Genomic DNA, 16,836 nt, shown 5'->3' on the forward strand with positions numbered 1-16,836 from the left:
TGTTGGTGCTGTTGTATTTTTCTTGAGCAAGCTCGCCAAAATATCTCAGTCGTATCTGTTTTTTGGTTTCGAACGTCCTCTTGGGAGATCATTCCCTTAATGAGTAGCACGAAGAGCAGCAACGATCTGAGAATATACATGGCCTGAGGCCCCGCAGCCCGAAGTGCCAAGATCAGATAGCCTGAACCCAACCATCGCACGCAACTCTCTCTCTAGTTGCTGCTGCACTGAGGCCGGGGATGCACAGTATATCATTCCCTGCTCCCCCTCTCCCTCCAGACTCGACAGGGAATCCCACGGGAATCTGTTACGCTGCCTCAGAACCAGCTCGATTATCCGGAAGGAAAAGCAAAGGCCAAGCGAGCTTCTCCTCTGCTCAGCAATTCTCTTTCCGGCAGAATCCCCCTCCCCCCCCACACTCCTCTTTTGGATTCTGGAAAAGTTGAAAAAGCAAAGAGGCAGGGAGGTGTTGAAACAAATGTCTCGCGCAAGGGATGCTTTCGCTGCGTCAACAACAGATTCCTGCCGTTCGCATCCAGCCCACAAATCAACATACATCATACCCACTATTCATCTCCTTGGTTCTTTCGGTAAAGTCACGTAGAAGGGAAGCAATAAAATAATAAAAATAAAACATAATAAAATAATTCTCACGACGTTTCGGCCACAACGCATTTATTACTTCCCTTCTACGTGACTTTACCAAAAGAACCAAGAAGATGAATCCCTGCAGTCACGAAAGCTTGAAATCGAAATATCCACTATTGCTAACGTATATATTTTCCAGGATCACAGTGACCTAGCATTTGGGAAATGGCTGTTAAAACTCCTGCGTCTTCTGCGACCAAGAGCTTCTCACCAAATAAACGTGGATCACATTATCCGCTTCCTAACTTCCCCGTTATTTGCAGTTGCGCGATGTAGCCTTTGTTTGCGTTCCACGATGGCATTCCTCCAAACAGCTCGCTGAGCTCCCTTGGAAAGCATCCATCCGCCCATTCCGGATGGATTATAGGTTCTTCACCACGTCCGATATTAGCCTGTTGTTTTTTTAGATCCAAAGTCGAAGGGGATGATGTTGCCAATTTACAGAGAGGAAGAGAGAAAAATATCGGCCGTTGGTGTTTGAAAGCTTTATTCACCAAATGCGGTCTACGGTGGTAAACTGATGAATCCAAGCTGGCAGAAATATCCTTGAAATAACAATAATTGTTAACTGTATGTACGCAGGAAAGTATTGCTATGTCTTTAAACTGATTTTCTGCAGGGTCCTGCATTGGCATGTTTGGGAAATGACATTATGATAATAATTCAATTAGCAACGTGCACAACATTGAACAGACATTAACTGCCGTGACTCTGAGGCGCGGAACCATTAATGAGTGTTTGGTATTTGCAAGGAAACCAGAGTTGACAGAGAAAAACCATGCTAATGGGTGGTAACAGTCAAAGCTCCACGGAGATCGGTTAAACATGCAGACTCAATTCAGTGAGTGGACCGAATCTATTTGCTGACTACGCCCATTGCTGTACTTCCATCTATTGGCACCTTATTCTTAGGTTTTTCGGTAAAGTCACGTAGGTAAAAAAATCAAAATGAATTAAAGTAAAATAAAAATCACGACGTTTCGGAGGCAACACAAGCTTCCGTCTTCAGGTGGAACTGTCACAGCCAGATTTGCTGTATCAAGTCTAGATCTAGAACTATTGGCACCTCTCTGCTCAGATATCTCTCTCAACCGCATCTGGCGTAGGAAATCGGCAAATCTTACCACTGGGCCCTAAAGCCTCTCACTGTTAGTGCTGCGGCTTTACCGCCATCCGTGATGATGTCACTGCTCACAATCCCATCACAATGGGGTATACTCATTGCCGATGGAAGCAATGCGTGCTTGGGACCAGGGCCAGGTTTACGCAGGGGCCTCCACACGGGCTGTGTCTAGGACCTCAGATTTAGAGGGGGTCCTACAATATATATAAGAATATGCGCTATAATGGTTCAAATGCAATATTGTAGGACTGACACATTCGATAATGTAATTTGGTAATTAAAGTCATATATCATCACTGATATATGTGTATTACCACCAAATATGCCCCAAAATTTTAAAAGTTAAGTTTGATTTAGTATTACAACTCATGTATCACATTTAAAACCCCAAATCACCAATGTGAATATCAATGCAGCGTTTGGCATTGGGCATGGGTGGTGGTGAAACCGTCAAAGGCAGGGAATTAAATCTACAAAGAAGCCCCCCCCCTAGAACCACGCACAACCTCTCTATGCCGGTCCACCGACATTACTTGAGGCCATCCTCCTTCTTTAAACCGAGTGGCCATGTCTCACCGGGCGCGACCATCAACGGTCACCCCCCCCCCACTTTCCCCCCTGGGGTGGCGTCGCTGTTGACGTTCGCCCATCGCGGGATTGCCCTGGCTGGCGGTGCCAAATTTCAAACGCTTCCCTGCGCTAGACAAAACTTCCCCGGCGCGGGGAGGGCCGGCCGTTTTCTCGCCGCTTTCGCGCGGTCCCGGACGGCCGCCCCTTCATTGCGCGACTCACTCTCCAAGCCCAGCTTCTCGCAGCTGGAGTTGGTGACCTCCGACCCGAGTCCCAAGGGGCATCTGTACACGTCGCCCGGCCGCTTGCCCGCGGAGCCTTTCCATGGTGCCCCCACGAGCAGCCTGCAAAAAATAAGAGGCGGGAGATGGTGAAGGAAAAGAAAACCCCATCATGTGTCTCACGGAGCATTTTATTTGCGTTGTTTTTGTTTTGCACGCGCGCGCGTGTTTTTTTTCTTTACTGTGCATCGTCAAAACAAGTGCTTTATTTACCCAGGATGACTTCACTTTGTTTAAAGACTCTTTTAAGATGGTCCTGATTATTTGGATGTTTGACCAAGTTTCTGTATTTTTGTTATTTTTTAGCACGGTCGGACAATTAAGTCACTGGAGAATACCCACTGTTACGAGGAGAAAACGCGCACACGCTGTACAGATAGGGCAGCAACCTACTTGCTATACCGCCTCCTTAAGAAGACCTACTTGCCCTGCATATGGGCGTCTTTGTTGCAGTCGCCAGGTGGTTCAGGGATCAGAGCACTGACTTAGTGCAACTGAAATCCTGGGTTCGAATCCAGCTTCTCATGTGAAGTGAGTTGGTCGTTTCAGCCTGCTTCAAATTGACAATATTTGTAAATAAAATATAATTATCAAACATAGATTTTCCATACTCTTTGGTTATTTCGGTAAAGTCAAATGAATAGATCACGACGTTTCGATCGCAACACAAGCGGCCGTCTTCAGGTGAGAGAGGACCTAAAGACGGTCACTTGTGTTGCGATCGAAACATCGTGATCTATTCATTTTCTACCTACGTGACTTTACCGAAAGAACCAAAGAGTGTTGATTCCTGCAGTCATGAAAGCTTCAAATCAAGATAGTTTCTTCACTTAATTTATCTTATTCAGTTCTGAGACTAAATGTTTTTGTTTTATTGGCACGCGACGCGATGTTGGCAGGGCATTCAAAGGTGTTCTCTGGGTGTGGAGGCCTCCAGTAGCGATTTCAGAAGCAGTTCTGTGATGTCATTTTCCCGGGGCTATTATCTTACACAGGCTGATACCCTACTCGCTGCATGTAAATTTATTCATCTCAAGATATAACGTCAACAGCAAAAGTAGCAGACTAGAGGCAACCTAATTCTAGATTTGAAGCTTTCGTGACTGCAAGGATTCATACTCTTAGGTTTTTTTTCAGTAAAGTCACGTAGGTAAAAAATGTGATGGTTCCACCTGAAGACGGAAGCTTGTGTTGCCTCCGAAACGTCGTGATTTATTTTTATTTTACTTTTATTAATTTTATTTTTTACCTACGTGACTTTACCGAAAAAAACCTAAAAGTATATATACAACCTAATCGTCTCAGAATATAAGAACCGTGTACGACCCTTCAGCATCTTATACAACTCTGACAGTTGTTAATAAAACAATAAAGTGCGATTCTTTTAATAGTAGATGAAACATGTTTATATTTTCATCGTTACACCATGGCTTTAAAAGGGCAGCAAGTACTCACCACGAAATGCCTCTACAACGCCCGCGCACTCTCACCACTAAAGTGTCAACGTTTTGCGGTGGCTTCCCGGATTGCCCCATTCACGGCACTCAAACTCGAGCCCCGTTTGTCCTTGCTCTCGGTTTGGCAGGAACGATCGCACGTGTGCTTGTACGACGTCTCTGGGGGGTTTGAATTGAAATGTGTTTTTCTAAGGGAAAGAAGAACGGCAGCCAATTTCTGCCCACGGCTGCGAGTGTGAAATACTGCTGCCTCCGCCGACCGTCCACGGGACAGCTCGGTGAAGTCGACCTTCTGTACTCAGCGATGTTGCCAAGTCAGCAAGTAAATCTGCAGGGCTTGGAGACTTGCACTACAAAGACCAACATTTTATTGTGTGTGTTTTTTTTTACATTGCAACGTTTTGGAAGAGGAACAATTGCTCCGAGTCTCTCTCTCTCTCTCTTACTCCCCATGCCTCCGTGATGACGATGCGTGCCCTTTCCATGATCTTTCATGAAAGGACAGGGATCTGGATAATGACCTTGCATGGTTCAGTCATGTGGACGAACATTTAGACAATTGTAGTGTACGCCTGTAGTGCAAGACTTAGGAGGCAAGAGTTCATGTAGATTTGGATCATGGAGATTTGTGAAACTGGGCTGTAAAGTAGCCAGGAGATGGCAGTACAGCAAGTGGATTTGCGAGCCCACCTGTGGAAAACGTTCACGTTATTCGCTCACATGTTGGGTTTTCTGCAGGTACTCTGGATAAAACCGTGTCATTTTCTCCCACGTGCGGAATACTTTTGAATGGAATTGGTCAAATATTCCAATGTAGGACCGTCCGACAAAAAAGTTTTGAGACTCAGTGAGGTGTTCCTGGTTAAATAGATACATTTCTATTTTTTTTATCAGCATCGGTGTTCATTTTTGTCATGAATCGAGTAGAAAATATTAACTACAGATTTCACTTGCATGCAGGAACACAAGCAAAATACTGCAAGCACACAACAAAAATTCACGTTAAACTGATTTATGGTGTGTGGAAACTAAACGCACTGTTAACAGACTGCATACTCGCGGCTAACACGCCAAACGGGACTATCCAAACTGCAGGGACAAAAAAAAACAATTCACGTGCCAACGTTGTGCATAATCACGCGCGTGACTGGGGTTCACCTTCACAAGTCCACTTGTTCACGCCGACTTCAAAGGCGTCGTGGGAAAATAAAACCAACGGAGAGAAATCACCGTAGGCACCAGGCTCAAGTCATGCGGTAAACGAGACAGCAACGGAGCGAGAGTCCCAATCACACCCCCCACTCCCCCAGCGGCGTCCACCGCCCGCATGTCGACAGCGGCAACAAGGAGCGGTCTTCATTCTCTGCGGGCGTGGGGTGGCTGCCGCTGCCCCCCCCACCCATCGCGTTGGCCACGCGGCCCGGGGCGAGCGCGAGGCAGTGTAGGTCCTCACTCATGGGTTCAGTTTTAGCGCACGGACGGACGGCGGCAGAGACGTACCCCATCTATGAATGGGCACGAGCGTGCCAAAACACACACACGCGCGCGCCCTGTTGCACCTTCTCCCTGAGCCCGCTGTAGTAACAATTTAATAGATGGCAGTGCGGCTGAGCACAGGCCCAAAAGGCTAAACGGCCAGCATCAAACAGCACGAGCGATGGTGTGAGAGAGGAGAGTTCACACATTGGTTGGAGCAAGGCAGCAAAGCACTTGGTGAGGGTCGGAGGGCATTGCAAAGTGGAGCCGTGCAATTATAGAATGTATTAATCGTTGCATCGCTGATGTAATCGGTTACATTCTTACATCCATGTAGGTGGGGACCACTCTCTCCATAGGATAAACAATGCGGAGTTCTCACAAAACGGTAGACGTTTTAATGACCCTGGAAGTTTGATGAACCGAGTAAACCCTGGTTGAGATTTGACAATGTGAGCTTGCGGAAAAACCGCGGTGCCCAGCGAAAGGAAGCGAAAGCGAATTGCAGTACCATCAATGACCTATTGTCCTTGTGATCAATAGCCCAATGTTCTGCCGAGGCAGCTTCACAGTGAATAATGTCACGTACCAAGCTCTTGCTATTAAATGCCTCAAGGCCAAGACTGAAATTGCTGGCATTGCCTCCTTCGCTGTGGAATAAATAAAAACAACCTCACTCTGCGGTATTCATCCACAAGGCAGCCAGCTCAAAGTTAACTGAAACCAACACTCGACCAGCAGCAGTGATCATTACAATGAGGCCAGGGTCAATAAGAGCACACAAAGAAGTTACAGACCCATCCCACAGTTTTCACCGTGATCCCTGCCCAAGCGAACATCTTCGCCTCATCGAAAGCGAGCAGTAATCACGTAAGACAGACGGGTTTGCCGTGAACATTCCCTTACAACAGAAAAATACAATAGGCGGAGAGTAGAAAAATTGACTGGAACGTACGTTTCAGTTCTTCGTGCCTTATGAACTTTGATGAAAGTTAACATGCATAGTTTGAATGGACATATGAACAGTTTTTCCATAAACAAACATGAAGTAGCAAACAAACCATTAAAGAGTAAAATGTGGACGTGCCAATTTATGTACGTACAAATATGTACAGTATTATATTTAGATGCCAGAACTGTGTCATGGGAAGGCAGACAACCGGGAGTGGTAAGGGAATGTTATAATAAAATAAATCCTATTGTTGTGCTTGGCATTTCTTCTTATTTAAAGAGGCAATATGCGTCGTTAAAACAACCAAGGCAAAATCAATGAGACAGCGGATGGCTCCCGAAGTGACTTGAAGCAAGTCTGAGATGCCGCCAGCAAACATCCGAAGCGGGGGGGGGGGGCACTGACTTATGTTGCAATCCAAACCACACCGTCTCCTGCGTTGAGAAAATTCAGCAATCAAGAGCAGTGCTGCCGGAGTTGAGTGGGGGCTTACCAGTTTTTCCCAGAGGCGTAGTGCTGTTGGACACTGAAGCCAAACTGCGCTTCCTCGGGCCCACGGAAGACAGTCGGCCTCTTGGTGTCGAGATTGAAGGCACGGGAGGGCATCCACGGGCCTGCGTTTTGATTTGAGGGCGTGCGATGACAGAGAAGGACGCGAGGGTTTGGGAACAGACAGCCAGCCGGCGGGGGGGGGAAGAGTTAGAAATTCCGTCAGGCAGCACAGAAGGAAACGCTCCTCCAGTGCTCGCGAGACGCCTGGCTGCCTCTTGTGGTGGCACGAGCCAGCGGGCAGCTGCCGGTACAATTGTGAACCCTTGTTCGTCTGAGCGGTCACAAGTAGCCATTGAGTGTGCATCGCCGGGGAGATGGGGATGGGATGTTCTTGCGGAACCTAATTAACAGCTGCGGACACCCATGCGCACCCCGACACTTTTTTGTCGTAACCATGAGCACCACTTTCAGGGAAAAGATGTTTCATATAAATGGGATCAGTGCACAAAGCCATATTTCATCGCACGTACGTAACTCAAATGCTTGTTTTGCTAGGGTTTTTTTTTTGCTCCAAACATCTGCTGATAATTTAATTCAAGACTCCTCGGCGGATGTACGACGGCCTAAGCCTTGACATTGTGCAAACATCTTCACATGACTAAGGGCAGCATGAAGGCGGAAAAATAATCCTTGAGAGAAATTACTAAAACAAATTGTATACCCCCATGTGCCAGACATCTCCAAACAATATCTATTATTGCACGGGAAGCAGACGGGACCCGACTCTATCAAAATTTCCCAAGTGGGGCATGAAAAGTGGTGGCGGGGGCCAGAAGATAAAGGAAACGAGGCTCTGACTCAAGTTTCTCGGCTCGAATTCAAGCCGAGGGTCACCGGCATCGTCGCAAAGAAGCATCGCTCTCCTTTGCGCCACAGCTCCCACAACACCTCCAGCCCCGTTGGAACCTCCTTTGTCAGTAGCAAAATATGATAATTGGTCTTCTTGGTTCTTTCGGTAAAGTCACGTAGAAGGGAAGTAATAAAATAATAAAAATAAAACATAATAAAATAATTCTCACGACGTTTCGGCCACAACGCAAGCAGCCGTCATCACCTGAGGACGGCTGCTTGCTTACGTCGTGACAATTATTTTATTATGTTTAATTTTTATCATTTTATTACTTCCCTTCTACGTGACTTTACCGAAAGAACCAAGAAGATGAATCCCTGCAGTCACGAAAGCTATAAATCGAAAAATTATAATTGGTGTTTTACCCTTTTATCTGGCAACAAAACTGACACTTTTTTTTACAAGGAGTCATGTTTGCATTGACCACAATACCTGCAGTCGTGTTTTTTGTTTGCATTCCGACTGCAGGTATTGTGGTCAATGCAAACATGACTCCTTGTTAAAAAGGTGTCAGTTTTGTTGCCAGATAAAAGGGTAAAAAACCAATGATCACCTCCAGCCCCGCCCGTTGTCGATCCGCCGCCCAGCGAAGACCTCATCCCGCACGCCATCGGTGTTGTTTGGTCAAACTTTTCCCCACGATCGTCAGGGCAGGTGTGTGAAGTGGAGCGGGGCGTTACTTAGGACCAGTTCAGATATCATTCGCCACTGTCGTTAGCCGTGAAATCGAAGCCAGGTCGCCGGGTTCATAGCGCGGTGCTCTAACTACTCCACCGATATGCCGATCCAACGCAAGCGGCCAGACAATACAAAAAAATTCACGTGGACGAGAGGTCACCCCCTGTGTGTCCTGGTTCTAAATAATTAAGCAACTAAGCCGATTACTGTAATTGACAAAAGAAATTGCAATCAACTACGTTTTTGGCAGGCACTCCCAAACACTGCCTCCTGAAAGCCAGAAGCCCTTTCACGAGCCATACCCACCACGACGCCGAAAATGGCACCAAGCGACGCCCATCACCTCCCATCCAGAGGCATGCATGGGAACAGGGGTGAGACTTTATTTTTCAAGTCTTTCCTTGATATCCGATCCGTTGGGTAATGGAATCAATAATCGTAATCGGTCACTTAAATAATCGGATAGCTCGGCTCTGCCCTTGTCATCTTGCGATTGCGAAGGCGGTCTGGTTTGCTCAATGGTAGCCCACCTTAATTGGAGGCTGTTTTCGTCAGCGGATTCTGGTCCTTAGGCGATAGCTCTCAAGCAAACGTGTTAACAATCGCACGCTGCATGGCAACACGGGTGAAATGGTGAGCGTGTGATGTTCTGCTTATTGGAAAAAATACTCCTCTCCTCGGCTCTGAACGGGGCAACAGTAGGGTTCTTGAAAATCTTTCGTGGCTGTTGTGTTATCTTTGAATACAAAACACCAAAAGCTACGCAATAAATCAAGACACGGTGGAGGCATACACAATTAAACAAGTGTTTTGTTATTCTTGGTTCTTTCGGTAAAGTCACGTAGAAGGAAAATAATACAAATATAAAACAATTAAAATTCTCACGACGTTTCGACTGCAACACAAGCAATCATCATCAGGTGTGAAATCCACAGCAAGAAAATGTAAAATGTTCTTGCTGTGGATTTTCATTGTTTTATATATTTTTTATTTTATTATTTCCCTTCTACGTGACTTTACCGAAAGAACCAAGAATATGAATCACTGCAGTCACGAAAACTTTAAATCAAAATGTATGTGTTTTGTTATGAATTTAAAAAAATGTGAATGCTGTATTAATTAGATCTATCAGTCAACCACAACATTTTGAAAGCTGTACAAATATTTGCTCAATGTGGGAAAAGGAATTTTTGTGCCATAATTCAGTTTGGAACATGAAGTACTAAAACATATCCAAGAGAATCTAACCTAGACTCAAGCATGTTTCAGCCTACCTCCCCTTTCCTTATCAACACACATCTAGCATTAGCACAATTGGCGTCAGAATTTTAATCATCACTTTCTTAACCATTGGCATAACTACAGGTGTATGAATTCACACCCACCATGAATGTTTCAATTGTTGCAATTGATGTTTGCAAATCCATTCAAAAAATATTTTGTTAAACGTTGTGGTGAATCTAGCAGCCTCTGGTGGATAGAGGGATCATAAAAACCCAGAACTATACATGCTGCATAACAAACAAAATACAAAGTTACTTCAGCTCACATGTCAGAGTTTATTTTCAATTTCCTCACCAGATGATTTACAATTTAATATTAAGTCTAAAAAAAAACTTCGGGTGAATCATGACACAACTTTTTATGAGAAACGTTTTTGGGTTGCATCATGCGTTCAATAAACAGACAAATTACAGCTGACTGTCGAAAATAGTGTATTAATAGTTTTCAGCCTTCCTCAACCATTGCTGGATGAAGACCTCCCAACGCTGAGCCATTCACGGTTGTTCAACACGAAACTTCACCAGAGTAGCCGGTGGTCGCTGTAGATTGGTGAAGGCACGGGGCCCCGTGACCGGCTCAGATATCGCTCACCACTCGTGCTAGCCACGACCAGGAACTAAACTCGCGGTCGCTACATTCAGTTCGGCAACCAAAAAAAGGAAACACGCCCCAAGCATATGACCATCGCGGAGATGGAGCTATGGAATTGGCTTTTGTGCTCAACGTTCAAAAGTTTGGCACGACAGTGAGGGTTGGTGGCGACATGAGGAGGAGTCCTTCATCCAGAAGTGGACAGATAATGGCTGATGACGATGCTGGTGAAATTGTATATCAGAGTTAATAATGTATTAATTTTTCGGTAAAGTCACGTAGGTAAAAAATTTAAATTAATAAAAGTAAAATAAAAATAAAATAAAAATCACGACGATAGCTGTATCAAGTGAGAGGCTGTTCCACCTGAAGACGGAAGCTTGTGTTGCCTCCGAAACGTCGTGATTTTTATTTAATTTTTATTTTATTTTTATTTTACTTTTATTAATTATAATTTTTTACCTACGTGACTTTACCGAAAAAACCTAAGAATATGAATCCTTGCAGTCACGAAAGCTTCAAATCTATAATGTATTAATTGATTAATCAAAGTATCATTATAACCACAGCCATCATCTCTCCCTGTCACGGGGCCATTAATTTCATCACCATAATCATCATTGGAATTGTCATCAATCACCTTTATGCTAGGCCACTGGCATGGTTGCTTTCCGCTAGCCCATGCGCCACACGGGATCCATCCAGAACAGACGTAAATCGCAACAGCCCCCTCTTTTAAATCATTATTACCATTGTCAAGCAATGTGCCTACATGCCTTATGATGTAACTGCAAGTAACGCACATGGCACGACTCCCCACCGCACCGTCTACATCTCGAGTGCCGTAAAAGCCATGACCCCTCCGCTGGGGTCACCTGCAGCAAATGCGATGAAATCTCCCAGAGGGCTTCCTTTGCCGTTCTGCGCCAGGGCTGCAAGGGCCTCTTCAGCCAAAGGAGGAAGAAAAAGAAAAAAAAGCCCACGGCTGATGATTTGTCCTTGTGTTTAAGCCGCAGAGGTTTTATAATTAGCTTTTGCTGCTTCACGAAAATATCCACAACCCTTTGGCATCTCGTGTCGTTGCATGCAAAGACCAAAATCTTCCACAATTGTTTTCGTGGCATTATGAAGTGTGTGCGGGTAAAATACTAAAGCGCAATTAAATGTAAAAAATATTGATAAATAGAATATATATACAACGTATCGCCCTTTGCAAATATATTGCTGGATAAGGGCCTCCTCACGACGTCTATCATGAAGGTCGTGTGACAATACTTCACCATGCCGGTCAGTGCGGGTTGTGTGAACCATTGCTCAACCACTCCACAACCCCAATATATTATAACTATTGTGCAGATGACATCCTGTTCAGTAAGCTACGTAAACGCATCATAACTGGGGCTTGATATCTCACTCGACAGTTGGCGTAAGGCACTACCACTAGAGTACAAGGTACACCTTTTCATTACAATACTATATTATTGTACCCTATATTCCTTTCAAAAGGTTTATAAAATTATATCTAGAGACTCAGAAAATTAAGCGAGGTGGATGTGGCGTGCCAAATTAATTTACATTGTTGCAGGCTGTTCCGGCTGAAATTGTGCACCGCTTACACGCAATATACTGTCCATATATATACACTGTACATATTATTTTATATGTAAAACTACTAAAGGCCTGATAAAAGTCAACTACCTGCCACAAAGCCACAGAGCGTGGAATGGTAAGCTCCTGGTGACTGGCCCTGTTTGTTCCTGGTTGCGTGGGAGGCTTAAATGTGAAGGGTTCGTTCCAGTCACGCGAACACACCCACAGCAAACAGCCTCGTCCACAGAAATGGGGCCACGCAGCCCACGAGCGGCATCGCTTCACGGGCACCGGCAAAGTCCGCTCATCGTCGCAGACTCGCACTCCCCCCGGGTTCACATTTGCAGGGCATTTTTAGGATTTCTCTCGCTTCAAAACAACGTAACTCCTCAATTTTGTTTCAAGTTGGGTGAATCATAAGTTACAACACTTCGATGTTTAAGTACAACTAGCTTGTTGGGTTGCATACTTAATAAATAGACAAGTTAGAGGTGACCCTATACAGTAGAAGGTAGCCCTTTGTTGATCCACTGCTGGATGAAGGCTGCCCCACCCTATTCAACCACGGTGAAGTATGCTTATTTAACCACACGTCACCACGCTGGTGAGTGTGAGCTTAGTGAAGGAAGACGAACCCAGGAATCAGTTCAGATGTCACTCGCCAATGACGTTGGTTGTGGCCAGGATTCTAACTGAGGCCTCCGAGTTCACAGTGCAGTCGGCTAACCGCTGCCACCATTCTCTGCAGTAGCGATATGCTAATACTCATTTTATTTTATCAGGTAAGGCTCACTGAGCTATGTAGCTGTTTTTCAGAAGTAACCTGGCCACCAATCATAGCTCAACGTAGCGGCTTATCATCACGTTGACATTTATAGCAGCCAAATACTTTCAATGCACGTTGATTCTAAATGTGCAGGGAAACCCGGAGGACCCGGAGAAAAATCCACGCGACCACGGGAAGAGAGACACGCAAACTCCAAATATACAGGCGTTAGGGTCGGGATCGAACCCATGACTTCCTGCATACAAGGCGTTGGAGTTAACATCTCGCCACCGCAGCTTTTATTGAGTTTATGCCATCATCAACTGACGTCTGTCTGGGGGACCTGCTGGCATGTCAGCCATGGACTAACACAAGAAGACCCTTCTTCTCATCAAGCTCACATCTCACATCTTTACAGCCAACGGATTTATAGCAACCCCATGAGACACTCGTGGTCTCGCAAATAACAAAGCAATTGCAGGATCACAGGGCCGTGACAACGTGATGGGTAATTATCGCACTCCAACACAAGTGAAACGATTCACACGTTCGCATGTGTGTCCCTTTGAAATGACTAAACCTGAGCAGAGCGCTGGTGGCGAACGTAAGCCAGCCATGTCCCGGGTTTACGCAATTGGCTTTCATGGCATGCCATCCTGTGGAAATAAAACACACTCCCACACTCTGGCTGACAAAATTGTTTAGTGAAGATATCAATTGATAAAAACCTAAACGATACCCGCAGCGTTTACAAGACTTTATCCGAACATCTCTTTGGTGAAAATGCTAATTTTCTCACGGTGGGATCGTTTAGAGTTCCGTCAGCACTTTTGAAATCGGCTCCAGCAGGAAAGCATTAAGGTTTATTTTCAGATATCTCTTGCGAGGTATCTCGGTATCTCAAAACCGTGCGTGCATGCATGGCACATGAAGCATTTTCTCTCCCTCCCTCCCTGTGTAGTTAATGAATATCATCCAGATTAACAATCAGCGTGTGTTTAATAACAAAAAACAATCTTGACCAGCGGGAGGGACGTCGCTTTGCGAGCGACAGCAGGCACGTCAAGAGAAGGGTGCGTCTGAAGGGCAAAGTTGACCTTTCGTGCTCACCCAGATCGATGGCGTTCAAGTAACTGCTTTTAGATTGTAAACATTTTCCTCGCGGCGTTCCGTTGGTGCTCACGCTGTTTTAAATTCAATAATAATCATCGCCTGGTTGGGCGCTTGAACAGTGTTCCCGGATTAGTATGAGGGATCATTAGCGTAATTTTAATTCTTCATTTTCATAGTATAAACGTTCTTCGTCTCTTAACTGTAATCCTTAAAGATGTAATTGTTAGTTTTAATGTTATGCTAGAAACACTTAGTCTTTGCTCTCCAGTTACATGGGTGAAAATTGGCGGGCTACGTTTTGCCTAATCATGGCCAGCAGGCTCAAAAGCTTACTAAACTGAAAATGTAAACAATGACTACGAACTTGCAAACACAAAACGTGATCAATGCACGTGACGTGTGTTCAACGGCATTCTTTTCGTACAACATGTTACACATACTCTGCACAGGAGTGATGTCGTATCACGTAAATTAAATATTCTTCTCCAGCAAAGGTTTAACAAACTCCACTTCCTAAGACCCTTCATGGCATGTCGTTCAAAGTTCACCAGGTTCCTTTAATGATAGCGAGGATTTAGCCATAAAACTACGACCACGTGGCCTGACCCAAAAACAAAACGCGATACGCGTCAGAGAAGTGAAGATGAACACAATTGGCTCTTGCGACCAATATTAAGGCTCGCGTGTTAGATGTTTGGGTCAGGTTGTGTGAGTAAAACCCCAATGTGAGTCATGCACCCTCATCCGGCCGACACAGCCAAATCAATGTCTTTGGCACGAAACGTCGTCCGTGCCTCGTGGTTCAGCGAAGTTGTGCATCGCTGTCCAGCATACCTGGTGCTGCTGAAGCACAGCAAACTCTGTCTATTCGGGAGGAGGATTGTGTACGACACAACACATTGGTATTTTACTCACGCGATCTGACCCAACAACGTGTTACGAAGCGAAGATTAGTGTCCATTAATAGGCGCCCTCCACACCCTGCCTCTTGTAGGCCTGAAACTCCCGACAATTACACGACTGATAATGTCTACGAGCTCTGCCCATAACCTCCCGTCCCGTGGCACATGTGAGAGAGCAGAGTTGAGACTTTCCCCCCTTCCCAACAAATAATTTTGCGTTATCCAATCAGTTCTAGATTTGAAGCTTTCGTGACTGCAAGGATTCATATTCTTAGGTTTTTTCGGTAAAGTCACGTGACTTTACCGAAAAAACCTAAGAATACTTTCCCCCCTTCCCGGCAAATAATTTTGCGTTATCCAATCAGTTAAGTAATCTGACCAATGCTTGACAGAGTAATCAATGACAGTACTTAATCAGAGAGGCCAGCTCTAAGACTAAAAAAAATTGAATTTTGGCAACAAAAAACCCTGCCCTACTGTTTGTGCAAGGTCAGTGCGGCGTGCCACACGAACGCTGCTCAACTGGACGTCGCATGCACAGCGCTCACACGCGCAAGCATGAGGGTGATGGGGGGTGATGGGGGGGGGGTTGGTGCTTACCACAGCAAGCAGCTGTACGGGCCACTGGGAGGGGCGATCGGCGAGGGGAATGGATACCGGGAGGTGCACAGGGACTGCCTGTAAACATTTGGCAGGCTCTACATTTCAAAAAATGTGGCCTGTAAAATGATCTGCAAACTGCAGTGGACGCTAGCAGCGGTGGGGCGCGTGCGCGTTGACGAACATAAATGGTGTTGCGGTGTTCCCGTGTCGCAAAATCAGGGCCGTGCCGACGTATGCGTGCCAACCGGAGACGCTTCCCTTCGCATTCCGATAGGTGTTCAGACATTTATGAACTGGGAAAGGGAGTCATGTTTGTGCGCTGTTTGCTAAAGCGGCAGCCAGGGCGAGCACGAAGGAGGCCGGGCAATGGAGCGACGGGGAGCGGTGGCATGGAAATGCCACCTCCACGTGACGTGCTTGAAAACAAGCTTTTCACATCTGAGAGAATTCCTCACTGTTTTCCAAACTTCTTCAAGAGATGGTCATATCGCAAACCGCTTCAAAACAGGAAACCGTCACCAAAAAATTGGAATGTCGAATAACACAATCTGTTTTTGGATGTGTTCATCAAATGTGTCAATGTCAAGAAAGCCACATCATAACAGAATAATAGTGCATGCCGGAACACCATGAAGTTTCACATTTTTGTTTTTGATCGTGACCTAAACCAAAAGGACCACAATGCACTTCTTCAGAAGCTGCTGATGGTATTGTACATAACGCACAAATGCTGAGTGCTTTTTTACACGTTTTGTGTTCTGGATATGTGGAGTTTATTTGGAATATCAGTCTATTTTGAATGATGAGACCTTTTCATTCAAAAGCATTCAAATGGCTTTCATTTTAAACACCTGTGAAAATATACTGGTTCGCGCACAGTGTTATGAACCCATTGACCTAAGTTTAATTCCCTGCCACAGCTAACATCCGTGGTGAGTGATGTCTAGCCAAATCTCCCCCCCACCTCCTTCACCAACACCAACCCTTCCTGACCAGCGTGAAGTCTGGTCAAACAACCCCATGACCGACGACATATGATGAGTAGCTATCGCATCCAGCAGTGGACTGACAAAGACCCGTAAACCACGAATTTACTCATTTCATTTCAATCGCATCATATAATTTGCCAAGTGGCTGCGAGCGGTCAAAATTTCACATTCGGCTGGCAACACTGGCGAGCAATGACTTACTCTCACGGACGAGGTCAAGGGATTCCAGAAAGACGTTACAAACGGGTGACATTCTCTGGTCATTCCATACAAAGAGTGAACTAAATTACTTTGGCAGCTGCGGAAATCTAACCGTCGGACTGTAAACAAACCGGCTCAACGGTTGAGTTCCCCGAGCGCGACGCCACCCTGCTGACAAGAGAAGACGCTTCCACGACGGAACAAGATGAG

General features: G+C 45.5%; 1 protein-coding gene across 1 annotated transcript in view; it reads right to left on the bottom strand.

Moving 5' to 3' along the window:
• The window catches only part of LOC144721980 (integrin alpha-11-like), a 62,132-nt gene that overhangs the window by 38,946 nt on the left and 6,350 nt on the right, over positions 1-16,836 (bottom strand). Inside the window, exons 2-3 of the mRNA XM_078599997.1 lie at positions 7,001-7,121; positions 2,564-2,685 (exon numbers count right to left, since the gene is read on the bottom strand). Of these exons, the coding sequence (XP_078456123.1) occupies positions 2,564-2,685; positions 7,001-7,121 (243 nt within the window). The remainder of the gene's footprint in view (positions 1-2,563; positions 2,686-7,000; positions 7,122-16,836) is intronic.

This window comes from Lampetra planeri, chromosome 13 (assembly GCF_965212315.1).
Source record: "Lampetra planeri chromosome 13, kcLamPlan1.2.h2, whole genome shotgun sequence".
Lineage (NCBI taxonomy): Eukaryota > Metazoa > Chordata > Hyperoartia > Petromyzontiformes > Petromyzontidae > Lampetra > Lampetra planeri.